The sequence below is a fragment of the Peromyscus leucopus genome, chromosome 3 (assembly GCF_004664715.2).
Source record: "Peromyscus leucopus breed LL Stock chromosome 3, UCI_PerLeu_2.1, whole genome shotgun sequence".
Classification (NCBI taxonomy): domain Eukaryota; kingdom Metazoa; phylum Chordata; class Mammalia; order Rodentia; family Cricetidae; genus Peromyscus; species Peromyscus leucopus.
The window spans coordinates 101,820,407-101,848,387 of NC_051065.1; the positions used below are offsets into that span (position 1 = coordinate 101,820,407).

Below are 27,981 nucleotides of genomic sequence, written 5' to 3' on the forward strand. Positions count from 1 at the left end.
GTATTAGGAAAAAAAAATGTTGCCTTGTTCCTAATGTAACAGTAATGTGGAGTTAGGTGTATAAATCACAGGCAGCCCAGAAACCCAGAGTGTAGCAGAGCCCCCAAAGCCCCACCTCAGCCATCCCATGCATTAGCATCTGGTGTGCACCAGCAAGGAGCTTTTATTGTTCATCACACTGACATGACAAGGTTCACTAGTTCCTCTAGAGAGGAGCAGGCCTGCTTGCTGTACAGGAGCATAGGGCCCAGCCCCACTTCCTAGGCAGAAGGGAGGGAATACTCGAATTGAATTGTAGGAATGTCCACTAACCTCCAGAACATACTCATGAAATACTGGCCTGTCCTCCGGAAGCCCAAGCTCAGGTAAAGGGTCTGAGCACCTTGCTGCATGGCACTGGTGTCAAGGACCACGTCACTGTAGCCCTGGTCCCGCGCAAACTGGAGGAGAGTTCTGACCAGGGCTTTCGCTATCCCCTGTCCTCGGTGCTGTGAGGACACAGACAGGTGAAGGAGCTCCAGCTGCTTCCTCCCTGACGGGGGATCCTTGACTGGCAGACAACCCACTATGCCCACCACCTGACCACCAGACTCAGCCACCCAGAAGCAGGAGCCACGTGCATGCAGGTAGGACTTGGTGATGTCAGCCATGTCTGTGTGCAAACACTTGGCCACGTACTTCTTCCAAGGCTGTCTGGCAAGGAGCTGCAGGAGAAGGAGCAGAAAGACGATGCACATAATAGCCAGCAGCCAGGAGCCAGACACCAGGACCGTGGCAAGGGGCACCCCAAGAAAGAGCAGGAGGGTTCGGGGCAGCATCAGCACACGGCGGAAGGTGGCGGGGATGTACTCCTCCATGCCCCTTATGAACACATCCAGGACACGTTTACGGTCACTGTCCTGGTACTGGCGGATGTGATAAGGAGCCATGGGAGACTTCTTTCTGGGTCTCAAGTCTCAGCATCCAGGAGAGACAGCTATACCTGCGTGCACACCTTCCCTGAGCCCTGCAGAAGAGAGAAGCCATGTGAGTCCTCTGACCTTCCCTCTGACCTTCCCATGTAGGCCCTGTTCGGGGTGTGTGTTTCTGCTGTCTCCAGAGAAGCAGACACCAACACTGGGAAGCAACTCTGTGTCAGCAGCACCTGATCACTCCTCTGGCTCCTCCCCTTTCTAGGCCCCAGTCACCGGGTGCTGGACATGTTCCTTATCCTCTCGGAGCAGGTGTGTCTTCATCTGCACATCAGGAAGAAAGAACATCTGGTTTTAATGCTATGACTTGTATGGAGCATGCACATAAACCGTTCCTTCTCTTCTGTTACTCAGGTACAGGCTCTTTGGTCTCCGGTACTGAGATGGCACTGAGATGTGATCTCCCAAGAACTGTGTTTCCTCTTCAGGGTCCCTAAACACAGCAGAGCTGTGTTCCCAAGCTCAGGCTCCAGCAAAGTCTCTTCTTCCCCCATTAAAAAGACTCGATCCAGTGAAAAACAAAGAGCTGAGCCCCAGACACCCCACCTTTAAACAGTGTGATATAAGTAAGCTCCAACCTTGCCTCTCTCTCCTCTCCCCTGGGACCACGGAGTCAGGAGTGTCTGGAATGGTTCCCACTTCTGGGCAGCAGACCTGGCTGGGGAGGCAACTCTTTGGTGGCTCCAGAATCATTGTAAACCAAATGCCACACAGGAACTAGAGTGTGCCAGTGGAGGTGGCACACACCCGTTTTCCTTGGGACCCCACGGAACACACCCAGACAGGCAAGCTCTGGCATGGCACGCTGGGCCCCGCCCTTGGGAAGGCAGCCATCTGCTTCCTGTTTCCTTCACTTCTCAGTGTTTGTCTCCAATTCCCAGCCTGGTTGCCTGAATGCACCTGCTGGGACAGTGGTTCTCAACCTGTGGGTCATCAGCCCAAGGGCATCGAATGACCCTTTCACAGGGGTTGCCTACACCATCGGAAACATCAAATATTTACGTTATGATTCATAACAGTAGCACAGTTACAGTTGGGATGTATCAACGAAAATAATTTTATGGTTTGGGGTCACCACAACACGAGGAAATATATTAAAGGGTTGCAGTATTAGGAAAGTCGAGAACCACTGTGCTAAGAGGAACCTGGGTCTGGCCACCTGCCATGTGATCACCCCTCCTGGCTCAGTAAGGGCCTTCCTAGCAGGGCACATCCCTCAGCTGTGCCTGCTCCTACTAAAATGGACCTGTGGTCGACACTGACCTCCCCACTCCTTATCCATCATGTGGAGGACACAACTGTTGTACCTCATGGACCCTTTTCAGTCCCAGCAGATCCATTTTCCAAATGACAGTCCCCAGGCAGAGGAGCTGCTGGAACTCTGAGCCATGTTCACATCCAAGGACCTTCTCACACCAGCCAGCAGCAATAACACCTTACCCATATAGGCAAGGGTGTCTCAACTGGCTCCCTTCTCCACATAAACAGGAGGCTATTTTTTAAAGAGAGTATGAGAATAATTCTGTCATGAAAAAGAAAAAAGGAATCTTTTATTTATTTATATTATTTCTTTTTTAAGATAGGGTCTCTCTACATAGCTACATGGTTGTTCTGGAATTCACTATGTGAATGAGACCAGGGTGGCCTCAAACTCACAGAGATCCACCTGCCTCTGCCTTCCCAGTAATGAGATTAAAGGCGTGCGCCACCATGCCCAATGAAAGGGAATGTTAGTGCTGTAGAAGGCCTATTACCCTACCCTGCCACCTAAATTTTGCACAAAACAAAACAAAACACAAAAAACCCCACTGGACAGATAGATATGGAGAAGCAATGGGGAGTAACGGGGATGGGGGCATTGGGCTTTCTGTCTTTCTTCCGAGTGGTGATGCTAACTGTTGCTGGCTCCTTTACATATATTGATGCCTCTCGTATTATATAAACTTTCTAAAACACAGCAGTTAGGAAGCACTTTAAAAACTGTTTTCCTCCAAATCAAAATGGTTAATGCTACCACTCTGCCTTCGGCCTGTGTTCATGTGCTAACTCTGCCAGCTGTTCTCTGTAAGCAAGGATAATTCAACATGCCCTAAGAGTGTACATTCTGAGCAATGCTTCCTAATGATCACCAGGCATTAGATACCGGGATTTAAATAGATGGGTAGATTTAAAAGCATCTATAGACAGGTGCTAACTTTTAATGTTCATTACTATTATAGTGTGTGTGCCGTGCTTAGTGTGGAGGTCAGAGGGCAAGTCTGTGGAGTTGGGTCTCTCCTTCCACCTTGGGTGGGTTCAGGAGATTTAATTCAGGTCTCAGGCTTGCTAGGCTATCTCCTGGACCAAATACTTCATTTTGAAGTTAGTTTTCCGTAAATAGTTGCTCTTTAGCTCTGTCGGGTGTCCTACTTTAAGAATGATGTAACCACAGTCTGCAGACATCCTGCAGAAGCACAGCCTCTAGCTCGGAACCGCATTCGTGGTTTTGGAGATGCTAGAACACCACCACCAAGAACACCAGACTCCAGGCAGGCCTGAGCCTTTTCTTCTCCACCTCTTAGTTGCCTAAACCTGGACGGAAAGGGCTTTATTACACTGATTCCGTGACGTCTGTCACTTATGCCCACCCTCAACACAGAGTGAGATCAAACCACTGGGACAGATCTCATCCCAGGGAGGAGAGATGAGATCAAACCACTACATCAATCAACAGTACCTTGAGAGAACATTCTTCAGAGATGTGTAAGGTGTCAGAGTCAGAATCAAGCCACACTGGCTATGAGGCTGCCTGTTTGCAACCCCAGCCCTTGGGAAGCTGAACTAGGGAGGCTGACAAATGAGGGTCAGTCTGGGCCTCACGGGACCCAAACACAAACCCAAGTGTGAATGGAGTCACTTGTGACAGACTTCCCAAAAGGAAAGGCAAGAAGTTAGAGAGGAATTGTTCTTACGCATGGTTACCTGACACTGTTTCCCAACTCTGGCTCATACTTTTAGTGTCAGGGAAAGGCACAGTTCAGAAGTTCTCACTCCAAGCCACTGCTGCTCCTGCTACATATGGTGTGCTCTGACGTATATCTTTACAGGCTAGAGAATTCTCTTACAAGTCAGAAACCATTCTGACAATCAACCAGGTGCATGGTGTCAAGATGCCATCTTTCATGTGATACAGATCTCAGAGTCACCACTAGCAGTGAAGAATGACTGGGGACAGACGGGAACACTTTCCTATTATGTATTATGAAGACACACTTGGACTCCATACTGTAGAACGGAACCAAAATGTACATACTATTAACTTAGCACAGGCACACTCTCTTTTGTTTGGAGTTAACTTCCCAGCCCAGCCCAGATACCTCTGAGGGAGTATAAGGTTAATATCAGTAGACTAACTACACCCCGAGTTTCAAGAAGTGCCTGAGTCCAAACATCCCAGACGATAAAAGAGTTCAAAAGATAACAAAACAAACACAGATATCACCTCTCAGAAATGTGGCTAACTACCTGACCAGGGAGGCAAAACGGAGCTCCAGGATGATGATTGGCTGTCTTTGCCTCTAGCCCTATCTCCTTCTCTCTATAATCTGCTGGCTAGAAATGAGATGGAATCCATGTCTCTAGAAAAATCTGCTCTCTTCTCAGACTGCTGACTCTTTGGATAAATTGTAATTTTAAGATTCAATCCTCTTCTCTATTTATTGGGTTCTCTGGCAGGTAGCACGAACCAACAGCCGGTTTCACTACCTTGGTGGCCATCCTTCCCCAAGAGTAGTGGTCTTGCAGAACTGCCTGAGGCAGATGGCTTCAGGGAACTTCACCCCAGCATCATTTCAGAGAAGCCTCACTACCCTCTGGTTTGCCCAAAAGATTTGCCCCTTTCCTCTGTCACAGCTGAGAGAGTCCACTTTGTCACTAGACCTCCAAGCACGAGAGGATCTCCTTCAATGTAAGACTTCACCACACTGCACCCCTACCTTCTCCCAAGAGCACACTCAAGAAACTGAGTCTCAAAAGCTCTGAAAAACTGTGACTCTCGTCCTGGTGGATATTTTTCTTTTCACAGGAAGAATCTGAGGACATTAAACACAGGCTAAGAACAAAGCCCACACTCAACACCATACCTCAACTTCTAGACCCGACCTGTGGGTCCTTTGCACTTCCAACACAGGGGCGGAATAGAACCAATTCTCCTGGGCGTCCTCAAGCCGCTGCAAGTAGTAGGAAGAGTCAGCAGAACTTCAGACAGACTACACTGGACTATGCCCACCAGGATCCGGAAGCAGGGTGCCTCGGAACCTGTCTACCCGATCAACGATCCGGAACTTCCCGAAGTGGAGAGCGTTGTTTCCGAGGGGACAATCTTCTGAGACGGACAGAAGACTGATGGTGAGTTCCGCAGGCGCGAACGACCGCTCTTTCCGCGGGGTCACAGTTTTGCGGGCGATGGCGAGCGTCTCCCGTCGCCAGCGTTTGTCGCCAGCCCTCGCAGGCCGCGGGTGGAGAGCCATGTAGCCTCCGGAGCGCAGCTCGGGCCGGAAGGCCGCTCGGTTGCGCGCGCCGCGGCCCCCCTTGAGGGGGTGCCCGGGGCTGCTGACGGAGGAACCGCGTGCGGACCGCACAGCCACAGCGGGGCCCGGCGCTGGGAGGAGGCGCGGCCGAGTCGCCCCGGCCCGTCCAGGGCCAGCGGCCTCGGCTGGAAGGACCGAGGCAGGAAGCACCGAGGACAGGGACGCCCCGTTGGAAGCCTGGCCACTGGAAGCCGAGGGCGAGCCATCGGGGCGGGAGAGGAGTCAGGCAGGGTCCAGACGCTACGTGCGGGACCCCGGGACATAAAGTTATGTTCTTAGCCTCAGCTCCGACTTGCTCCTGAAGGACCCTGTGACCATCGGGATAGGTTAGAATTGCATTAGTGGTGGGCAGGGGCCTCGATGAGGATGCGCTTGGGGTGCTATTGATGAGGGGTGAGTCAGAATTAGAATGGAGGTAGAGTCAGGACATGGGCACTGGCCATGTTGTAACAGTGAGAGGCATCAGCCTTAGACCACCTTCTGTGCTAGTACCGCAACACCTCATGGGGTGAGGTGTTTTGCTGTTCATTTTGTTTTTCGAGGCAGAGTTTGTGTGTGTAACCCCGGCTATCCTGGAACTCACTTTGTAGACCAGGCAGCCCTAAAACTCAGAGATCTGCCCGCCTCCCTGTCAGGGAGCAGGTTAGAAGACTAGGAAACCTTGCATTCATGACAATCGCTCGGACGATATAAACCATTATTTTGATAATCATATTCCTGGATTAAAGATTTTTTAGTGCAAAGTCCTAATTGCTCCAGAGATAAACTATTAACTTTATAGTCACGAGTGTATTAATGATTTTTTTTTGTTTTTAGTACAAAGTCCTAAACACCTTCTGAAGTCCCCACCTGACCCCAATTTTTAATCTATCACATTGAGAACTAAATTTCAACATGAATTTTACAGGCTTCAAACCAGGTCGATATTAAGTGATGATCCCAAAGTTTCTCTTAAGTGCATCTTATACCAAACAAGAACAGACTACTCTGGGACTTTCTAAGAGTTCTTTTTCCTTACTGTTAAAAATCAGAGCAGGGGTTTGGTTCCCAGTGCACACATTGCATTTCACAAAAGTATGTAACTCCAGTTGCAATGAATTCAGTACCTTCTTCTGGCTGCCACAGGTACCAGGCAAGAATGTAGTACACAGACATAACACGCAGGCAAGCACTCAACTAAAAATATTTTTTGAAACAGACACTTAAAAAAACAGGGAACATCATTCTCTGATTATAAGTACTTACGTTTTGTTGGATGACTGTGGAAAGTTCAGAACATGCACAACAAAATATTTTAAGAGTACAATAAAAAAAAAATGACCTAATCTCAGTACTCAAGATGTCTGTATTTTGTTGTTTCCTGCATTTTTTTTTAATCTGTTCATGTTTTTACATGACAGAGCATACTGATCATACCATACTATATCCTGTCTCAATTAGATGCTAACATGAAAAAAGACTGTGTCAGGACATTATTTACAAAATGGTAACTGTAGTTCCAGGCGTTGGCAGTTGTCTGCCAGCCCTTCAGTCCAGTGGTGTCTGTTCATTGATTCCAGAGCTTATGTTGAATGAGGAAGACTGTTTCTGTCAACAGGACTGTTTTTCACTGTGAATGATTTTTTACAGTTTTAAAGATAAAGCAAACATGTTCACTACTGTTGTTAGGCACAATGATTATCTGTTTGAAGGGTATGTCTCAAATAGTCATCTTATTAATCTTCTCTCCAAAGCCTTTTTTGAGCACCTTATGTACCTGGTCAAAGCTCCAGCCCAAGGAGTTGCCACCATTTATCTGGCCACTCCTTTTCCAAACCTCACACCAACCAGTGAAGAGTTAGCCTGACTAGCTGGACAGATAGACCATCATCGTGTGATTTCCGCCTGAGCCCAGTGTTTCTTTCCTGACCCTGACACAAAATGACTTCAGGGATCCCTCATTTAGTTCCCACTCTACAAATTCCATCATCATCATCATCTTACACAGATGTCACCGCAGCGTTCACATTGGAGGTCTTGTCACCCACGGCCTCTTGACTAGTGCTCCAGGGACCAAGGTCAGAATTACATATAATTTTTCTTTACATAAACTCAGTCTCGTGTGTTTGGAAGCAGTCTGGATATGGTTTAAGATAAACGTTTCCTTTCTGAGTGATGGAGCAGAAGCCTCTGTCGAAGTGGCTAGGTGGTGGAGACAGCGGTTTGGCCTTGGATTACTTTGTTTACCTACGGATATTCAAGAGAAAGTTAAAAACACATTTTTCTTTTCAGGTATTTTTTCTAGACTGTAAAGACCCATGCACCCCACCTCCTCCAGCCTCGAACTTCTGATCCTCCTCTTCTGACCGCCTCGGGACTGGGTCATAGATGAGCACCATCACACTGGTTTCATACAGTGCTTGGGATTCACCCAAGCTTCTGTGCATGCTAGTCTAGCACTCTACCAACTAAACCCTTCCTCAGCCCTTCTCTCCCGTACCTTTTCTTTATAAGCAGCTTCTAATCATTTTAAGATTTTTATTTTCAATTTCTGTATATATGTGTGTCTACATATGTATGTGCACATTCGTGGGTGCCCTGAGAGCTGGAGTTAAAAGTGGTTGTGAGCCACCTGATATCATTGTTGAGAACCAAACTCGGATGCTCAGCACGAACAGCAGGTGCCCATTAACTGCTCAGCCCTCTCTCCAGCCCCATGAGGAACTTTAACAGAAATCTCCACAGTTAGGCAGAGCATGGTGGAACAAGCTGGTGACCCCACGGCTGGTGTCAGGGAAGCAGTAGGATTGGGAGTCCCAGGCCAGCCTGGCTCAGAAAACGAGAATAACAGAGATTAAAATGATACATTTAGCCACATTTTGTTTGTTTTTCCTGTGGTTTTGCTTCATGTTATTACTGCTTTGGCAGATCAACACTGCAGCACTGATTTCGTGTTGTTTGAAGGCTGGGGCTGTTGTGTTGAAAAGTGAACACGGCCTTGTGCATGTTTGGTGAGCGCTTGATCACTAAGCCATTTTCCCTGCCAACATGGCAGCTTTCCCTCCCCTACCCGCCAAGGCTGAGGACTGAACCCAGGGCCTTGTGCTTGCTAGGCGAGCGCTCTACCACTGAGCTAAATCCCCAACCCCAACATGGCAGCTTTTGATGGCTGTTTAGTTATTCCAAACCTTGCCACTGGCTGCATAAGTTGTTCTCAGCCTTTCAAGGTGATAAAAGGACATCTTATTTTATCATCCTCAGACTTCCAGTTAGTTCCTTGAGAAAGAAAACTAGAAATGGATCCTACAGATAGAAAGGATGACTAGAGCCTAGCAAATTGGCCCACCAAAGACTCCATAAGACTCTAGTGCTGGAGCAGGAGCCCAGGAGTAGAGTGTGTGCTTAGCCTTTGCAGGGCCCTAACTCCAATCTCCATTAAAAAGAGGATGGTGGAAATTGTTTTTAGAATCTATTTTTTGTAACTATAGCATGTCTGTCATACCAGGACATCATTGACAGGAGGTGAGCCCTCACCCTGAGCACACCCTATACTTCTTTTACATCTCCTGTTCACCTGAGATACTAGGCGGGAGCCACCACACCTGGTGAGAAGTATTTAACAGTCTTACGCTTCATGTCAATTCCTTGTTGGAAAATAAATCCTTGAGTAAAGTATGTTACTTGAGTATTATAAATTATTTTCTTAATATTGTGGCCAGATTTTGTTAAAGTATAAATAAAATAGACTAGGAATTTAGGAAGGATACGGTAAATTAAGGTCCTGCTAATGCTGTAGGTAATCAGAGACCCATCATTTTCTGGCCTCCTGCACTTGGGTGTCTGCTGGGGCAGTAGTCTCTTGACCATGCACAGAAGCTGCCCATCTTGCCAAACAGGGCACCGTCCATTTCCTTGGGCTTTTTCCCAGGAGCAGGAGAACTAGAAACAGCCCAGCACAGTTAGGAACACACCTCAGGAAAATGCCAAAGATGCTTTGGAAATGGACTTTTCTACTTCAGCAGTTCTGTAGTTGATGAAATTAATTTCTTAGCTCTAACCATCAGCTTGACAATAGCCTTCAGGTTCACCTGAGAAAGGAGTCTCAATTGAGGGATCGTGCAGATCTTATTGGTCTGTTGACCTTTCTCTGATGGACTGCCTTGACTCTTAATTGTTGTGATGTAGAAGTGCCTAACCCACTGAGGGCAACCCCTGGGCAGATGGTCCTGGACTGTATTAAAAAAGCTAATTAACCAGAAGCCAGTGACTGAGTCAGCAAGCAGTGTTCCTCTGTGGTTTCTGCCTTTGAGTTCCTGGAATTGTAAGCCAAATAATTCCTCTCCTCCCCTAAGTTGCTTCTGATTAGAATGTTTCATCACAGCAACAGAAATGAAGCTGGCACAGAAACAGGGAAGTGGAATGCAAGGCTTTTGTTAAATTGGTTACAGTTGAATGTATTTTCACAGGCAATTCTAGGGCCTGGGGAGGAGGAGCAGGAGGATGGAGGTACAGAGCAAGCCTAGGACAGCAAGGCTGTCAGATGAGAGAGACAGAGGAGAAGCCGGATGGGGAAGATGATACAATCTTTCACATATCAAAACCTGTTGGTCTTTTGTTTTTGTCCAGTAGAGTCCTCCTTGTCTATGACATGCAGTTATCACAGCAGTTGGACCTGTTTCCTGAATGCAGAGTGACCCTTCTGTTATTTAAAGATGTAAAAAATGCAGGAGACCTGAGAAAAAAGGCCATGGAAGGATCTATCAATGGGTCGTTGATAAACCCTAGTGTGGTAAGTACAAAATATGAGAATGAATTAACCATGCCAGGCATTTAAGAACATGCTCATTTTACCCTAAAATTCCCTTATATTCAGGTAAAAAGTATTTGCTCAAGTCATACTTGGTGTTTTAAGTTTAAAACAGCAATAGAGTCTGAAGTGCTGTGTCCTGTCTTAGGAAATAGGAAGGGCTGTGGCCCAGCTGTGCCCAGGCATATTTTGGCGGGTGCTCCTCACGTGTGTAAGGCTGCAGAAGAGTCATACCGCCTTCTGTTGCTGTGAAGAGACGCCATAACCAAGGCAGCATACAAAAGAGAGCACCTAACTGGGGGCTGGCTCACGGTCTCAGAGGGCTCGTCTGTGACGATCCTGGCAGGGAGTGTGTCAGGAGGAAGGCGGGCAGGCATGGTGTTGGGGCAGAGGCTAAGAGCTCACATCTTGTTCACAGATAGCTACAGAGAACACACCTGGACCTAGTGTGGGCTTTGAGGTTTCAAAAGCCCATCCCAGTGGCACACCTCAGACCCAGTGACACCAGTGAAACCTCAAAGCTCACCCCAGTGGCACACCTCTCCAGCAAGGCACACCTCCTGTGTTGGCTATTTTTGGTTGTCCACTGACTACATCTGGAATGAACTAAAATTCCAAAATGGCTGGCCATACCACTGAGGGAATGTTTGCTTAATTGGATCATTTGAAGTTATAACACTTATAATCCAGATTGTTTGAGTTGGGAATATCCACCTCTAATTAGACCACCCTTTCTGCTTGGAAGCCTGTATAAAGGCATTTAAGAACATGCTAATTTTACCCTAAAATATATTCTCTTATATTCAGGTAAAAAGTATTTGCACAAGTCATACTGGGTGTTTTAAATTTAAAACAGCAAATAAGTAATTTCTTACTTCAAGAAGAACCATGGCACAGTCCCAAACAAATCAAAGCCAAACCAAACTCCAGCTGTGTAAACAACACAGTGTCCATTGTCTGGGATCCACTCGTGATCCCTGGGCTCCTCCAAAGGCTTGGGTCACCTCTCCAGCTCTGCCCTCTGCAGCACACACAGCTTGTCTTCTAGTTCAACAGGCTCCACTCTGCCACTGCTGATGTTCTTAGTGGTCACCCCATGGTACTGGCATCTCCAAAATACTGGGGTCTTCTGCACCTGGGCCACACCTTCCCCGACACTCTCTCCTGGCCTCTCACAGTGCCAAGCCTCAGCTGTTCTCCATGGTCCCTTCGTGCCTTCAAACCCAGTACCACCTGGGTGACTTAACACTACTACCAGGTTCAGCTGCCAGCATGAGGTAAAATTTGACTATCTGGAACAGTCTCTGTGCTCTCAGGAAACACTCCCCACAAGATTTCACCTCAGTAATGCTGGTCTCTTTTTTTTTTGTCAGAGCTGAGAACCAAACCCAGGGCCTTGCACTTGCTAGGCAAGCGCTCTACCACTGAGCTAAATCCCCAACCCCTGGTGTCTTCTTAATCACAGCTAACTTCTCAGTTCCAGCTAACCAGCATCAGTTGTCCCAGTAACTCAAAGGTCTCTTTTCAATAGTGCTGGTCTCTGGTTAATGGCGGCTGACTCTTCTGCCCCAGCTTACCAGATACCACAGATTCTTCATACAAAAGGCCCTGTGGAGCCTTTGCTTCCCTCTGCAGCTTCACAAGCCAGGCCTCCATTGTCTGCACGGCTCTCAACATTCTTATCTTCCAGGCTCCTACGGAACAGCACACTGAGCTCTCAACACTCGGTGGCCTCTCTAGCCCAAAGTCACAAAGTCTTTCCACAGTCCTCCCCAAAACACCATGGTCAGGTCTGTCACAGCAATGCTCCACTATCCTGGTACCAACTTCTTTCTAAGTTAGGGTTACAGTTGCTGGAGTGAAACACCATGACCTAGGCAACTTGGGGAGGAAAGGGTTTATGTGGTTTACTTCCACATCACTGTTCATCATTGAAGGAAGTCAGGACAGAAACTCAAGCAGGGCTGCAACCTGGAGGCCAGAGCTGACATGGAGGCCTTGGAGGGGTGCTGCTTAATCACTTGCTTCCCATGGCTTGCTCAGCCTGCTTTCTTATAGAACCCAGGACCACCTGCCCAGTGGAGGCCCCACCCACAGTGGGCTGGGCCTCCCCCATCAATCACTAATTAAGAAAATGTCCGCTGTAGCCTGATCTTATTGAGACATTTTCTCAATTGAGACTTCCTCCTCTCCAGTGACTCTACCTTCGGTCAAGTTGACATAAAACTAGCCAGTACACCTCCCAATCCTTCCTAAGCAATCTACCAGTTGAGGACCAAACATTCAAGTATATGAGCCCGTGGAACCATTCTCCTTCAAACCACCACAGATGGCAGAGTGGTTAATAGTACACATTAAGGCACGAGGTTCCCACTTCCTGTAACCGAGGAAGTCACAGCCCTCTTTGTATAGCCCGTAAAGATGTGTCCTATTGTTGTGTGCATTGTGCATATCCTGATATAACCCATAGTCCTGCAAGAGCAGAACTGTGCATTGCTTCCCTCTGATAGGTAAGACAGGTAACAACATGCCTGATTCCTTATGTGGTAAGCAACAGGGCTGGGATTGAACACTACCCCACACCCACACACTCACCCCCAGGCATGGTTACCCCCTGGTTACATGAGCGACACTGAGTTCATTGAGTGTGTGTGGATTAAAGAAAACAATGCTGTTGAAGTTTAGGAGGTGGCCTGTTCTGGATTAGGCTTCAAGAATTGCAACAGTCCTTGAGGCCTTAGGGTTTTTTTTGTATTTTTGTTTGTTTATTTGTTTTTCTGTTTGGTTTTTCGAGATGGGGTTTCTCTGTGTAGTTTTGGTGTCTGTCCTGGATCTCGCTCTGTAGCCCAGGCTGGCCTCGAACTCACAGAGATCCACCTGGCTCTGCTTCCCGAGTGCTTTGATTAAAAGCAGACACCACCACCACCCACCTTGAGGCCATAGTTTTTAAGTACAGCCCATAAGAATGGTGATCATACAAACAGCTGGACTCGAGTTACCTCCGGTCAGGCACATGGTGCAGGAAGCTCCTGATTCTCTCTGGGCTAACCTTTGTTTTCTCTCTGCTAGATTGTCGACCCATTTCAGATACTTGTGGCCGCGAACAAAGCCGTTCATCTGCACAAACTGGGAAAAATGAAGACAAGAACTCTGTCTACTGAAATTATCTTCAACCTCTCCCCAAATAATAACGTAATGTGGTGCCTGACTTTATTTCCCTTGGCCTTGTCTTCGCAGCGTGCGCCTCCTGCCCGGTGTAGTACTGGGGCCAGATTCCTCCAAGCCAAAACCGTTCTGTAGAGGGTCAGGACAGACATTTAGTACTGCTAATCATAGTACAGCTGTGGGGTCAGCTTCCGGGTCAGTCAGAGTTCAAACTACATGAGGCTGGTATTCTCTGCCCTGCCCAGGTGTTAAACGGACCCCTTGAGCATTTTTGCTGAAGAATCTGGTAGAAACCCACATGACCAAATGTGAGGTGTAGAAACGGTTTGTGTCACTCTCCCTGTAAATCCTAGAGATGGGATGTGTGTCTTGTTTATAGTCAGTACCAGGAACTTCCTGTGACCGGGTAGAGCGGTTGACACCTGCTCACTCACTCACCCGGGCTATAAAAAGAGTCTTGGTTTGAAATCCTCATAGGGCTGGGCGGTGGTGGCGCATGCCTTTAATCCCAGCACTCGGGAGGCAGAGACAGGCGGATCTCTGTGAGTTCGAGGCCAGCCTGGTCTATAAAGTGAGTTCGAAGAAAGGTGCAAAGCTCCACAGAGAAACCCTGTCTCGAAAAACCAAAAAAAAAAAAAGAAAGAAAGAAAGAAAAGAAAAGAAATCCTCATAGTCCTCGTAGGAATGCTCTCCCAACCTGTGTGTGTGTGTGCTTGTGCATATTTTTGTGTGTGTGTGTGTGTGTGTGTGTGTATTTGGGTGTGTGGTATGCATATTCATGTGTGGGAGTATGGGTGCCTGAGTGCCACAATGTGCTTGTGAAAGTCTAGAGGATGACCTCAAGTGTTGTTCCAGACAAGGTCTCTGGTTTTTGCCACTGTGTACATCTGGCCTTCAAGCTCTTTGGATTCTTCCATCCCCACCTCCTCTCCTCCTGTGGAGCACTGGGGTTACAGACAGTTGCTGTTGGGTCTGGCTTTACATGGGTGCTGGGGATTTGAACCAAGATCCTCACACTTGTGTGGCAAGTGCTTTACCTACTGACCCATCACCCCAGGCCAGGAGTGCTTTTTGAATGAAAGTGTTGTGGTGTTGGCATTCTGTGTGTGACATATGAAAAAGATGTCTGAACTCTGCTGAAGAAGTTTCAGTATTGCTACTGCTGTTAATAACAACCAGGTGCTAGCACCATCCAGGGGAAACTGGGGAGCCTAGGGCAAGAATTAAACCACACTTGGTTGCAAAGTTTATAGAATGCGGTCAGCATGGCAGCAGAACTCTCCATTAATAGAATCATTGGAAATAATTGAAGATGTCATTCCTGCTCAAGACCCAGCTGTAGGGGCAGAAGAGACCAATGTGATCTTGAGAAGCAGATGAATGAGGCAAAGGTTAAGAAGCCCGAAGATAAATGACAACAGGAATACAAACTATGGTCAGGAAGGTCGGTTGGAGATAGAGGCGGGTGTTCCTGTGCAGAGCCAAGCAGTCAGGGCTTGATCCAGAGGAGCCAAGTGCAGCTGTAAGGAGGGGCAGCAGCAGTGGCTGCTGGGAAGGGGTCGCTGAAGGGAGAGTAAGAAACAGGGAGAAACAGGGAGGCTGACTGAGCAGGCCTGGAGCTAGTTCAGAGGGAAGACGCTGGCTCATTTCTCTTCGGTTTTTATCTTAGATTTCAGAGGCTTTGAAGAAATTCGGTACCTCAGAAAGTGACACTTCCGTTCTGATCGTTTACATTGAAGAGGAAGGAAAACAGATACACCAAGAACACCTGATATCTCAAGTGGAAGGCCAGCAGGTGCCTTTGGAAAGCCTTCCAGAAATAACAAAGCTCGCAGAAGTCAAAAAGGTGTGTAGTACGCATTTGTGAGAGTTCAGTAGATGAATTACCCTGACGCTGTGTGCTCGTCACTGTTAGGAATGATGAAGTAGTCTTTTAACTTTCTAGTTAGCATACAAGATAATGGTATTCATTACATTTCATATTACTGCTTTTACTCATATCTGCCTCCTCTCTCATTCCCAATACCTTTTAAACTCTTAAGAAATAGTGTCGGGGGACTGGAGAGACGGCTCAGCAGTTAAGAGCACTTGCTGTTCTTCCAGAGGACCTGGGTCTGATTCCCAGCATGCTCCTAACTATCTGGAACTCCAGTTGCCGGGGATCCAATGCCCTTTTCTGGCCTTCATGGTAACTGCTCACATGTAGTACGCATACACAGAGGCAAAACACCCTTACAAGTAAAATAAAGAGAGGTTTAGAAATATTAAAATAATTTTACAGACACTTGGAAAGCATGTGTAAATGAAAAGAACTGGGGGGAGGGGAGGAGAGATTTAGCTCAGTGGTAGAGCGCTTGCCTAGAAAGCGCAAGGCCCTGGGTTCGGTCCTCAGCTCTGAAAAAAAAAAAAATGAAAAGAACTGGGATATACAAGTTCGTGTGGAATGTAATTCAGAATGGAGGCAATGAAAACTGTAAGAAAGGGGATCTCTTCCAATAGTCAGTGACTGTATGAAGTTAATATCTAGATGTGGACTCCTAAAATTGATACAAATGTGATTTGTATGTTCAGGAAATTTGTTTTTTCATATTAATAACCACACTTAAAAAGGATATTTGACATGAATGACAAATTACCACCTCCTTTGAACACTTTAAACATATTTGTGATTTCAAATCATTAATGCCATAATAACATGATAATGCCACATGTAAATGTGTTCATAATCACAGTGCAGGGACATGCCAGCACTCACAGATTGTCCTTCACTTTTACAGATATATAAACTGTCATCACAAGAAGAGAGTATTGGGACGTTATTGGATGGTATCATTTGTAGAATGTCAACAAAGGATATTTTATAAGTTGCCTAAAGTATCAACAGAAAATCTCAAAGTTAATCACTAACTGTTGTTTCCTGGTTATAAAATGAACATACTCATCGCTGGAAAAGGGAAAAAGAAACTGCTACCAGCCCTGCTTTCCTTTCACCTCTTAAAGGTTGTCGTCCCGTCCATCCCCCCCCCCCCGTCACCCCCCCCCAATCACTGGGTTTGCCACCATCTCCTTGTCTTCTGTTGTTTCAGTACGTTTTATTTTTATGCAGTTGGAATAAAAAGTTCAAGCACCCAGCACCCAGGGAAGGCTGTCGTGTTCAAGGCTCTTCCTCAGTAGGTCATCCATCCGTTTGCATCTCACCTGGTACTGCTGGCTTTTCCACATTGCCCTTCTTCTTTTTTTTTTTTTTTTGGTTTTTCGAGACAGGGTTTCTCTTGTGTAGCTTTGCGCCTTTCCTGGAACTCACTTGGTAGCCCAGGCTGGCCTCGAACTCACAGAGATCCGCCTGCCTCTGCCTCCCGAGTGCTGGGATTAAAGGCGTGCGCCACCATCGCCCGGCCTACACGTTGCCCTTCTAAGCATCTGGATCCTTAGTATTTTAAGTATAAGAATTCCTTTAACTCTAAACCTGGTATGGCGACTACTCCTACAGCCCAGGTACTCGGGCAGCTGAGGCAAGAGAAAGCCACAAGTTTGAGGTCAGCCTGAGATACGCGACAAGTTCCAGATCAGCCTAAAGTACCATGTCAAATCCTATCTCAATAAATAAATAATAAATCAATTGCTTCTCATAGCAGCCTTTTTCGGTGGGTATGTCTTTGTGCACACTTTACACAGGAGGCAACTAAAAGAGTGGATCAGTATTAACTAACCCTCTCAGGGTCCTATAACTAGTATAAAACCATATTTGATGGTTTCATTTTTTTTTCTCACTTATTTTGTATTTTGATTGTATCAGTCAAGATAGGCCTGGTCAAGGTCAGCAAAGCTCTGTGAAGAGCCAGAGAAGTGATGTGCTCCTGGAAGGCTGTCTGGCTTCTGCTGCAGTTACTCAACACCACCCTTGCAGTCTGAAAGCAGCCACCGAGGAAACATACATAGTGAGCGGCCTCTGTCTGGTAAACCTGACTCGAACAAGTGGTGTGCGGCGCTGGAGCGGAGGCTGTGGTCTGTGGGCCTGGGGTTGGTTAGGCCGCAGTGACAGCCAGTCCCTAAAGCTCACCGGCTCGGTCCAGCAGAAGCAGCTGTTTCTTCATGGCAGTGGGGATCAGAGGAAAAACCCACAGCAGTGCTGGCGGCGCCTGTCTGCTGGAGGCCTCTCGGCCTGGCCTTTGAGGTTATTACACAGCTGGGCAGGAGTGCCAGGAACGCCATAGTAGCTCAAAAGCACACACGTGGAAGTAACGGATACTGTTCACCTCTTTTCTTTTTTTTTCTTTTTTTTTCTTTTAATGATTTTATTTCAAGTATATTTTAAAAATCACAAATGGGGTTTGTAATCCAAAGCTGAAACACGGATTCTTTAGAATCTGACAGGCAATCCCAGACCATACTTTTCAAACCCACATTCTGTGCTGCTTTTCAGATTTCTGAGGCCTAGCATTTAAACTGCTCTATTCTGGATGTACATGACTTGTACACACTTGTTGATTGAAGTGTTCTGAAAACTGTCCATCAAATACAAAGAATGCTTTCCATCCAGAGATTATCAGTGGAAAAACATTAAACATCTATCGAGAATTCAATTCTGTCAGAACTAGTGCTGTTCTCTAGAATTCAAGAGAACGTAGAATAAAGTAAATTATGCTCCCCAGACTTTGGTAATACAGGCCTCCATCCTACTTAATCATATGCAAGGTTGTCACTGAGATTTACTGGACAAAGAAAAGCCCAGGAGCACTCAGGGGAGGGGTGGGCTACTTTTGAGGGAAAGAGCTGCCTTGGTAACTTTTCTCAAATGTTTATTTGAAATATAAAGCCAGTTGTGGTGGCGCACGCCGGTAGGATTTGCTGAAGGAGGCGGAGGCAGGAGGATCACAAGTTCGAGGCCAGCCTGTTCACCTCATTTCATTCTGTGAGACCAAAATGAGCCATCTTAGAAATGCTTTCACCCAAAAACTAAGGCCTAAGATTTCTCCTTTTGGGAATAGGCCATTAGTTACTGAAACCAGTCAATTCAGATTCCAGAAACCAGGAAGTGTAAAAGTACAGAGTCACAAGATAGTCACAAGGTAATGCCTGCCAGACTATGGAATGTCCTCTCCCTGATTTCCAGGGTAACTGACCACAGAAATGCCCCCACCTGAGGGCAGCCAATGAGAAATGGTGGCGGGCAACCACTCCCTTAGAAGTAATTTCTAGAAGTCCCTAGAAGTGAGCCAATCAGAATTGTACCCGTACTAGCACCCCTAAATGATGTAACCTTGTGATTTTTTCCCTTTAAAAGCTGAGCTTGCAGACAGGTGGGCACTTCCTCCAGCCTCCACTGTGTTGGATGTGTTGGACGAAGTCCCTGCCTAGGCTAGTATATCCAGAATTAAACCTTGCTTTTGCATTCCAGCATGCTCGTCTTAGGTGGTCTCTCTGGGGGTCACAATCTGGGCACAACATTTCAAAGAACTTCAGAAATGGTGAGTCCTGTTCTTCCCACGTGCACAGCCAGTCCTGTCCCTTTGGTCCCCTCTAGAGCTCCTTGTCTGTAAAGCCATGGGGCCCTCTCATATGCAGTTCTGGAGTTGTTCTCTAGGTTTCCCGTACCCAGAATCCCCTTCTGAGTCACAGCTGAGTACTCTGGGGGACAGAGGAAGTGACACTTGCCCAAGATTGCCCCAAAGGTGCTGCGGGCCGCAGGAATCTATCATAAGAACTCAGCTGGTTATGGCAAAGTCACTACCTGGAGGGATCAGGGAATTCCTCCAGAGGAAGCCAAGTCCCAAGGAGTTTTTGGTGTAACTTGGCTTGTTATATATCAGTTGTATTCTGTTATGAAAATCATGTGTCCCTTCAATAGTTTTCCGAATTGACTTTTCCCTAAGAAGGACTAACAGTGTGGACTGATCACTCTCTGGACATACACATTCCAGGCGTTTGGAGAACAGCCTCAGGAAAGGCTTTCTCTGGAATCAGATTATCTCCCTTAGCTACTTTCAAGGACTACAGGAAACACCACCCAGGTGGGCGCCCAACTTCTGAGGATAACAATGATAACAGCCTACCTGCACGTCTCCTGACTTAAATTCCACAAGGAGACACCGCCCAGGGGGGCCCCCAACTTTCAAGGACTAACAATGATAACAGCCCACAGGCAAGTCTCCTGACTTATGGTAAATTCCACAAGGAGACACCGCCTAGGAGAGGTGGGCTGTAAGTAACAGCTTTACACAATTTAGCTCGGACCCTCCCTTTATATACCCCGACTTCCAGGGCAGAGGATGGAGAAGAGAAAAGAGAATGGAAGAACTAGATGGGTAAGAACTTGAGAGGAACAAACTGAGATGGGGAAGAACTAGATTGAAGGGCTAAAAGAGAGAACTAGAGGAAGGAGATGGAAGCTGAGGAAGAGCCAGATGGGAAGAACAAGATGAGGAAGAACAAGATGAGAGAGAAGGAGATGGGAGAGCAGCTGATATGGGAAAGAACTAGATAGATGAGAACCTAGAAGGGACAGGACTAGATGAAGGAATTAAGATAGAACCTAGAGGGGACAGTAGATAAATATAGAGAAATCAGGCAAGAAAGGAGCTAGGCATGAGAGCAGAATAGAAGCTGTGTAGAGAGAGAACTATCACAGAAAATAAAGTGTATGAACTAGGAGTCTCATGTACATAGATTCATTTCTTTTCATCAAAGATTAATTATCAGCTGGTTGTAGATTCTTCCCGGACCCTGGGAGGGGACTATCGAGGGGCTGGACCCCCATAGTCCCCAATACAAAGGAAAAAAGTCTTGATTCCTCTTCCAACTATTATGGAGAGATGCTGCATGTTCTCAGCATCCCTGCCTTATATGGGCTGTCACAAGGGACCACATTGAGTATACAGCTGGAACTTTAGCTCAGGGGAGTGCAGACCCCTCAAGTGGATTCTGGTGGACTTTGGGTTATGGAGAAGGTCTCCCAGAAGCCCAAGGAGGCTGTTCTAGGTGAGGATGGACAGAAACTATACTGTGGTCACCATCAAGGCTGGGGTCAATGACAGCCACGTAGCAAGAAGGATGAGGCATATAATCCCAGTAATCAAGTCACTCGTGTTTGGAATGACCTAGCAAGGTGTCTTTGTGTATTAAAATTGGTCCATAACAAGGTTTGTCAGCATGCCAGGGCAAGGTTTGGCTTGGTTGACCCCTCTGGAGTTAAACTGTATCAGAGGTCATGTCACAATGAAACAGGACCCCCAATATTGTCCAGGTGTCACAAATTACTGGCTCAGGGGTGCCTGGAGCTCTGTGATCAGCAATCTGTAGCCTAGGTTGGGAGACAGCAAGACAGCCCACATCTCTAATAATACCCACTGTTACAGATGAACTAGCTGAAAAAGAAGGACAGCCATGCATGCATAAGCACAGAGTCATATCCCATCACAGCCTTGTATCAGAGGTTTTCAAGATGCACAATCAGGCACAAAGCACCTGAATTTCTGGAGTCCCCGAGCCTTTGAAGTCAGGCTGGGTTCAGCCTAGATTCCAGGAGTAGCAGCTGTAGGGTGCTTCCATGCCCATATCCTCTTAGAAAGGCAGAGCTATAGACGTGGCCTCCTTAGAGTGGTGCTGGCATGTGAGACAGCCCACGACAATAGCCACAACAAGCCTGGCCGCCATGAAGTGTCAGTTATATCCACTTCTTCCCCATAGAATCAGTCCTCACTCTGTCCTAGTCGACTTCCTGCCCTGCTATGACAAAAAGTATCTGTTTATCCTTCTCTCAGTTCCACACCCAGCTTCTGGTCTGTGACCCTACAGAGCTTGTAAGCACAAAAATACATTTGTCCCCAAGTCTGGCATGTTCTGCAGGTAACACCTGTAGTGCTTGGAAAAGTCTGTTTGTTTTTGCTTTGCCTTAGCTTTGGCTGCTCTGCCAAGCTCTTGAGCCTTGCCCAGCTGGCCTGCTGGAACAGGACAGTACACAGATATTTGACACTTTGGGCAACTGAGGTGTTCCCATATGTGTCCCGAGGCTAGGTGAGCTGTTCCCTCCAGCAGAAACTTCGGGTCCACAAACTCAAAAGTGAAATACATGCAGTAGTATTTTGCATTGTTCCTAATGCAACAGTAATATGGGCTCAGTAAATAAATCACAGGCAGCCCAGAAACCCCCACCTCAGCCATCCCATGCATTAGAATCTGGTGTGCACCAGCAAGGAGCTTTTATTGTTCATCACACTGACATGACAAGGTTCACTAGTTCCTCTAGAGAGGAGCAGGCCTGCTTGCTGTACAGCCCCACTTCCTAGGCAGAAGGGAGGGAATACTCGAATTGAATTGTAGGAGTGTCCACTAACCTCCAGAACATACTAATGAAATACTGGCCTGTCCTCCGGAAGCCAAAGCTCAGGTAGAGGGACTCAGCACCTTGCTGCATGGTACTGGTGCCAAGGACCACGTCACTGTAGCCCTGGTCCCGCGCAAACTGGAGGAGAGTTCTGACCAGGGCTTTCGCTATCCCCTGTCCTCGGTGCTGTGAGGACACAGACAGGTGAAGGAGCTCCAGCTGCTTCCTCCCTGACGGGGGATCCTTGACTGGCAGACAACCCACTATGCCCACCACCTGACCACCAGACTCAGCCACCCAGAAGCAGGAGCCACGTGCATGCAGGTAGGACTTGGTGATGTCAGCCATGTCTGTGTGCAAACACTTGGCCACGTACTTCTTCCAAGGCTGTCTGGCAAGGAGCTGCAGGAGTAGGAGCAGAAAGAAGATGCACATAATAGCCAGCAGCCAGGAGCCAGACACCAGGACCGTGGCAAGGGGCACCCCAAGAAAGAGCAGGAGGGTTCGGGGCAGCATCAGCACACGGCGGAAGGTGGCGGGGATGTACTCCTCCATGCCCCTTGTGAACACATCCAGAACATGTTTACGGTCACTGTCCTGGTACTGGCGGATGTGATAAGGAGCCATGGGAGACTTCTTTCTGGGTCTCAAGTCTCAGCATCCAGGAGAGACAGCTATACCTGCGTGCACACCTTCCCTGAGCCTGCAGAAGAGAGAAGCCATGTGAATCCTCTGACCTTCCCTCCCAACCTCCCAGGACCCATGTAGGCCCTGTTTGGGGTGTGTGTTTCTGCTGTCTCCAGAAAAGCAGCAGACACTAATGGTGGGAGAATGTCTCTCCAGCAACACCTGACTACATCCCTCTTCACCCTACTAGAAGCCTTCTGCATCCCTGGGTACATAAACACAACACAATGCTGGAGATGGACCCCATGTACCCATGTGTTCACCGTCTGTGGAGTATACATCGCAGGCATTCTGTGTTCCCAAGTGTGTATTCCTGAAAGATCTCCTTCCCAAGGATTATAAAAGTCTACATTACAGAGTTGGTAAAAAACAAACAAACAAAACCACCCTTCATACAAGCCCTTATCCTGGAAACCCCAGGGAGGTTCTAGGACTCCAGGCCCACGCTGAGACCCTCCCCAGAGTGCTGCACTTACCTGCTACTACACAACCAAGAGTGTCCAGAATGCCATCAGCCTCTGGTGGCATGCAGGAGAGATAGTCTAGGTCTGCCCACAATTGGTGAGCCAACCTCAGGTGGCACCTCACTGGCCGGCCCCTGATATTTGTTAATCATAAAGCCAAGGGTCACAGAGGTGACCAGTGACAGCAGGGAGGTCACCTCCATTCACCTTCTGAACTCTGGGTTAATGATTTGTAGAGCAAAGCAGGATGTGGATGCCCAACAGTTCCCACCCTCATGGAAGCCTGCCACCCTGCCTGCTATTCCCTTCAGGCTGCAGCTTCTCTCTGCCCTCTCTGAAGGCCACCTTGGTCCCGCACGTAACTGCTGGGAGCAGCCTGTACACACCGTGGGCTCACAGCAACAAGATCCTTATAGCTGGACTTTTCTCTGCCCGTGCTGTGCCTGGTCCTGATAAAATGAATCCCAGGGGTCCCCACATGGCCCTCCTGACCCTCTTCCTCACCACCAGCCTTCAGTCGGCCATGGTGCTCTTTTCAGTCCCAGCCCTGCTGCCAGATGGCAGGCCCTAGGCAGGGGACAGCTGCATGGGCTCTGGGACCTGCATGGGCTCTGGGACCTGCTCAGAGCTTACGCAGCATGCTCCCCACATGGGTTAGCTGAATTGTTGCTTCCCTAAGATAAGTGAGAAGGACATCTGTCTCTGTAGACCATCCCTGTGGACGGCGTCCTCTGCCTCCAACCCTGACCTGAAGGCCAGCGAGAGCCTGTCCCCACTTCCCCCAGGCCCACGGGAGCCTGGCAAGCAGGCTCTGAGGTGGAGAGGAGGCTCTGGCAGGTTCTTACTTTAAGGAAGTTTTCAGGCCAGGGGAGAATGGGACACCCTCAGAGCTGTGACAAGGACCAGAGAAAATGCTGAGATGGCAGCATATCAGTGAGCCTTCCCAGAAGGATGACCAGAGCCAACACCTCAGAAAAGGCTGTTCTCCTGAACAGTGGGGGGGAAGAGAAGCAGGGATGCTCCTGAGACAGCCCTGGGGAAAAGTGAGTCCTTAGAGAAGCTCATGGCTAACACCAGCAAGGACCTGGTTACACAGGACCCACACCACAGTCAAGTAGTGCAGCCATCCCATTCCAGATGCACGGGAGACCGTGAGGATGCTGGGAAGCTAAGTGACAGGTGTAGTAGCCGAGGAGGCATGTGGATGGTCCTGGCAAAACCATGGTCCCCAGATGGGCAGGGTGCATGCTGCAGGAGCTTCTGGCCAACAACATATCTTGCAAGTTAAGTCAGTCCGGGCTCCCAAGAGGAACCCTGTCCCATAGCTGAGTTAGGCACAATGACACGTACTTTGTTCCCTAATTGCTCAGAGGTCTTGTTTGTCCAAAACACTGTGGGCCTAGTACCTTTATTGTTTGCAAGGGGAGTCAGTAAAGACTAAGACATCAGCACTAGCTGTGCGCCTGAGATTCGGGTCCCCTGTCCATGATGACACAGGTCAGACAGTGAAATGCAGCACCTTGAGGTGCATTTAGTGCAGAAATGACAAGGGTCAGCACCACTCAGCGAGGGATAGGCAGGACAGCTTCCCAGACTTCAGCCTGCAGCAGAGCATCTGGACTCACAGTTGACTTAGTGTCCGACTCAGCAGAAAGCCCTGGATTCAGTCCCCAGCACTGCCTTCCCACCCCCCAAAAACAGCTGTGACGCTGATAGAAATGGAAAGAGCAGTGACAGGTTAAGTCACCTGGATGCAAACCACAGAAACACAGCTAACTGTGGAGTTCTTTTTTATTTGAGCAAAACAGGATTTATTAAGCAAAAAAAAAGGAAGTTCTCGGTCGCTGAAGGTGATCCAAAAATGCCAACTATTTTTTGTTAATTATTTGGGTCTCTTGAAGGTTTCATCATGTAGTCCAGACTGTCCTGGAACTCACAGATGACTCTTGCCTCTCCCTCCCAAGGGCTTGGGATTAGAGGTACACAACACTAACTAGTGTTTTTAAAAACCTGCACAAATAAAAAAAAAAAAAAAAGAAAACCATTGAAAAGAACAATACCAAAAGGTTAAGTTTCATTTCTGATTTGCTGGAATTGTCTAAGGTTTTTAACAAAAGTGTGGGGTGTGGGGTGGGGTGGGGGTTTCTTGATACACATTCAATCTTCAGTCATGCCACTGTCAATGACAGGGCACAGAACGCTACCATCAACCTGGTGTTCCATGAGGATGGAGTCTTGGCGGAACAGCTGTCTCGTGCACTGGGATTATTACTGTCCTCTTAAATTATTTCCTGGTCCACATTCTGGTCACTGTACAGTGAGCAACAAAATCTAAGAACTTTCCAACAGGGAGGGAAAACGTGTTTTGTTTTTGCTTTTTCATTTTTAACAATCGAGAAAAGAACCCTTAGAATGCCTCGAGATAGTTGGCTGTTTAGTGTAACTCACTTAAGAAACATACCTTATGTTGTGCCCAGATCGTAACCCCCAGAGAGACCACCAAGGACGAGCATACCAGAATGCAAAAGCAAGGTTTATCTGTTACAAGTCATGACAGGGAACTCATCTCAAGCCATCTCAAGTGAGGCAGGGAAGAGTTACTCTTTCTTGGGGAAGTTAGTTTTTATAGGCAAAACCCATAAAATTTCTTAGAGGGGAGGGGGTTAGTATGGGTCTATCCTTGATTGGTCCAGTTTTTCCCGGGCCTGGACTTTATCTTATTCTAGCTTGTCTGTTTGCCTTGTCAGGAGTTTTACAACTCCTCTCAGGGGTCAGGTCATGTTATCTCTGGAGAGGGGCATCTCGTGGTTAATTGGTTACCATCAGACATCCTGACTCTGTTCTTTTGAGTTCCTGGGGCTGGTGCCATCATTTCTGGGGACTTGAAACTGGCCTGGGTCTATCTATATTGAGATATCTTTGTCTAAAGCCCCCTTTTTGAGACAATAGAGTGAGGGTCTTGTTGTGGATAGATTGTGTCCCCAAAGCTGCCACTGGAGACTTTAGGTACAGAATGCAAAACTAAGGTGTTTTCTAAGTTTACAAGCCTCCAGGGAGGCTCTTCCAAATCTCTCACAGCAGGGAGGTTGGAAGGAGCACTCCCCTTTCTTTGTGAGGCTAGTTCTTAAAGGCACAGACCATATAATTTATTTTAACCTGCCTCCCTTTTTAGTCTTTTGGTCAAATATCCCGACTGTGTTTTCCAAAGTCCCTGTAGCAGATACAACCACCTGGGGAAAAGGGGTCTAAGTTCTTATCTACACTTAGGAATCCTGGTTTAAGCTCTTTGTCTGTAGGGGATGGAGTGGGGGGTTTTACTGAGGTATCACACCTTACAACAGTTGGATACAGCTCCCGTTTCCCACCATGAAATTCATGTTGAAGTTTATCAGTATTAGATACTTTAAACATAGGGCCTTTACAAGGCAATTTGGACTTTGCCCTCATAAATGCACTAATCCCATAAAACAATTATCAAATTAATTGTTATCTCCAAAGTGAGTCTGCTTTTAAAACTAGTTTGGCAAGGTCTATTTTGCTACCTATCTCTTGCTAATTTGGTTCCAGGATCTCAGGCCAAAATCTCTAACCAAAATAAGTCATTCAAACCAAACCAAACCAAACCTCTCTCTCTCTCTCTCTCTCTCTCTCTCTCTCTCTCTCTCTCTCCTCTCTCTCTCTCTCTCTCTCTCTCTCTCTCACACACACACACACACACACACACACACACACACACACGTCTTATGATTAAAGCCTGATTTGTCACTGGGCACAGTAAGAGACTAATAGCAACAATAACACCCATGAGGTGTTGTGGTATTAGCAACAGAAGGTGGTCTAAGGCCGATGCCTCTCACTGTTACAACTCCTGACTGTTAGTTATGCCAGTTATGCCGTGGCGCTGCCCCTCGTGTCTGGTCACCGCCCACAGCGACCATGCCGTCGGAGTAGCGTGCTGATTAAAAGAATCATAGCCATGGTTACCTTTTTAGAGCTTTATTGGGGGGGGGAGAGGAGAGGAGAGGGAGAGGGAGAGGGAGAGGGAGAGGGAGAGGGAGAGGGAGAGGGAGAGGAGAGGGAGAGGGAGAGGGAGAGGGAGAGGGAGAGGGAGAGGGAGAGGGAGAGGGAGAGGGAGAGGGAGAGGAGAGAGAGAGAGAGAGAGAGAGAGAGAGAGAGAGAGAGAGAGAGAGAGAGAGAAACAGAGACAGAAAGACACAAAAGAGGGGGGAGGGAGAGAGGGGAGCCCACGGGAGAAAGGAGCGGAGAGGAGAGGGGACAGAGAGCCCACAAAGGGCTCACCCTCTTTTTAGGCTGGGAAGCCGGCGAAGGTTGATGACGTAATTAAGGATCAAATCCTTACACTGACTCTACCTCCAATTCTAATTCTGACTCACCCCTCATCAAGAGCACCCCAAGCGCATCCTCATCGAGGCCCCTGCCCACCACTAATGCAATTCTAACCTATCCCGATGGTCACAGGGTCCTTCAGGAGCAAGTCGGAGCTGAGGCTAAGAACCTAACTTTATGTCCCGGGGTCCCGCACGTAGCGTCTGGACCCTGCCTGACTCCTCTCCCGCCCGGATGGCTCGCCCTCGGCTTCCAGTGGCCAGGCTTCCAACGGGGACGTCCCTGTCCTCGGGGCTTCCTGCCTCGGTCCCTCCCGCCGAGGCCGCTGGCCCGGGACGGGCCGGGGCGACTCTGCCGCGCCTCCTCCCAGCGCCGGGCCCGCTGTGGCTGTGCGGGCCGCACGCGGTTCCTCCGTCAGCAGCCCCGGGCACCGCCTGCAGGGGGCGCCGCGGCGCGCGCAACCGAGCGGCCTTCCGGCCCGAGCTGCGCTCCGGAGGCTACATGGCTCTCCACGCGCGGCCTGGGAGGGCTGGCGACAAACGCTGGCGGCGGGACTCACCATCAGCCTCCTGTCCGTCTCAGAAGATCGTCCCCTCGGAAACAACACTCTCCTCTTCCGGAAGTGCCCGATCTCCGCCCAAGTAGAGCGGATCATCATGAGAGTGCGTCC

At 48.1% G+C, this 27,981-nt stretch overlaps 3 protein-coding genes across 12 annotated transcripts; 1 reads left to right on the forward strand and 2 right to left on the reverse strand.

The window, feature by feature from the left end:
- Positions 1-140: 140 nt before the first annotated feature.
- LOC114688544 (probable N-acetyltransferase CML1) lies at positions 141-23,059 on the reverse strand. 6 transcript variants are annotated; one of them, XM_037203870.1, is made up of 4 exons: positions 5,093-5,181; positions 2,279-2,493; positions 1,145-1,235; positions 141-1,006 (listed from the first exon to the last, which is right to left on the reverse strand). In XM_037203870.1, the coding sequence occupies exon 4, from the start codon at positions 927-929 to the stop codon at positions 261-263; it is 669 nt and encodes a 222-aa protein (XP_037059765.1). In that variant the 5' UTR covers positions 930-1,006; positions 1,145-1,235; positions 2,279-2,493; positions 5,093-5,181; the 3' UTR covers positions 141-260. The 6 variants fall into 6 exon arrangements, with proteins under 6 accessions (XP_037059765.1, XP_028718953.1, XP_037059764.1 ...); XM_028863120.2 differs by lacking the exon at positions 2,279-2,493; XM_037203869.1 differs by having other exon boundaries at positions 1,145-2,463.
- On the forward strand, positions 5,269-16,450 carry Tprkb (TP53RK binding protein). Of its 4 annotated transcripts, none has more exons than XM_028863124.2 (5): positions 5,269-5,357; positions 10,145-10,307; positions 13,395-13,517; positions 15,160-15,336; positions 16,268-16,450. In XM_028863124.2, the coding sequence occupies exons 2-5, from the start codon at positions 10,167-10,169 to the stop codon at positions 16,352-16,354; spliced, it is 528 nt and encodes a 175-aa protein (XP_028718957.1). In that variant the 5' UTR covers positions 5,269-5,357; positions 10,145-10,166; the 3' UTR covers positions 16,355-16,450. The 4 variants fall into 4 exon arrangements, with proteins under 4 accessions (XP_028718957.1, XP_028718958.1, XP_028718956.1 ...); XM_028863125.2 differs by having other exon boundaries at positions 5,270-5,357; positions 10,148-10,307; XM_028863123.2 differs by lacking the exon at positions 5,269-5,357 and adding an exon at positions 5,760-5,865.
- On the reverse strand, positions 21,556-27,895 carry LOC114688545 (probable N-acetyltransferase CML1). Of its 2 annotated transcripts, none has more exons than XM_037203872.1 (2): positions 27,871-27,895; positions 21,556-22,516 (listed from the first exon to the last, which is right to left on the reverse strand). In XM_037203872.1, the coding sequence occupies exon 2, from the start codon at positions 22,438-22,440 to the stop codon at positions 21,772-21,774; it is 669 nt and encodes a 222-aa protein (XP_037059767.1). In that variant the 5' UTR covers positions 22,441-22,516; positions 27,871-27,895; the 3' UTR covers positions 21,556-21,771. The 2 variants fall into 2 exon arrangements, with proteins under 2 accessions (XP_037059767.1, XP_028718955.1); XM_028863122.2 differs by lacking the exon at positions 27,871-27,895 and adding an exon at positions 22,977-23,064 and having other exon boundaries at positions 21,665-22,516.
- Positions 27,896-27,981: the final 86 nt, after the last annotated feature.

Bases quoted from the DNA above. Each gene is read 5' to 3' on its own strand.
- LOC114688545 (XM_037203872.1), bottom strand. From the start codon at position 22,440: ATGGCTCCTTATCACATCCGCCAGTACCAGGACAGTGACCGTAAACAT.
- LOC114688544 (XM_037203871.1), bottom strand. From the start codon at position 929: ATGGCTCCTTATCACATCCGCCAGTACCAGGACAGTGACCGTAAACGT.
- Tprkb (XM_028863124.2), top strand. From the start codon at position 10,167: ATGCAGTTATCACAGCAGTTGGACCTGTTTCCTGAATGCAGAGTGACC. The intron at 13,518-15,159 runs GTAATGTGGTGC...TTTTTATCTTAG, and splicing joins ACCTCTCCCCAAATAATAAC to ATTTCAGAGGCTTTGAAGAA. The intron at 15,337-16,267 runs GTGTGTAGTACG...TCACTTTTACAG, and splicing joins AGCTCGCAGAAGTCAAAAAG to ATATATAAACTGTCATCACA.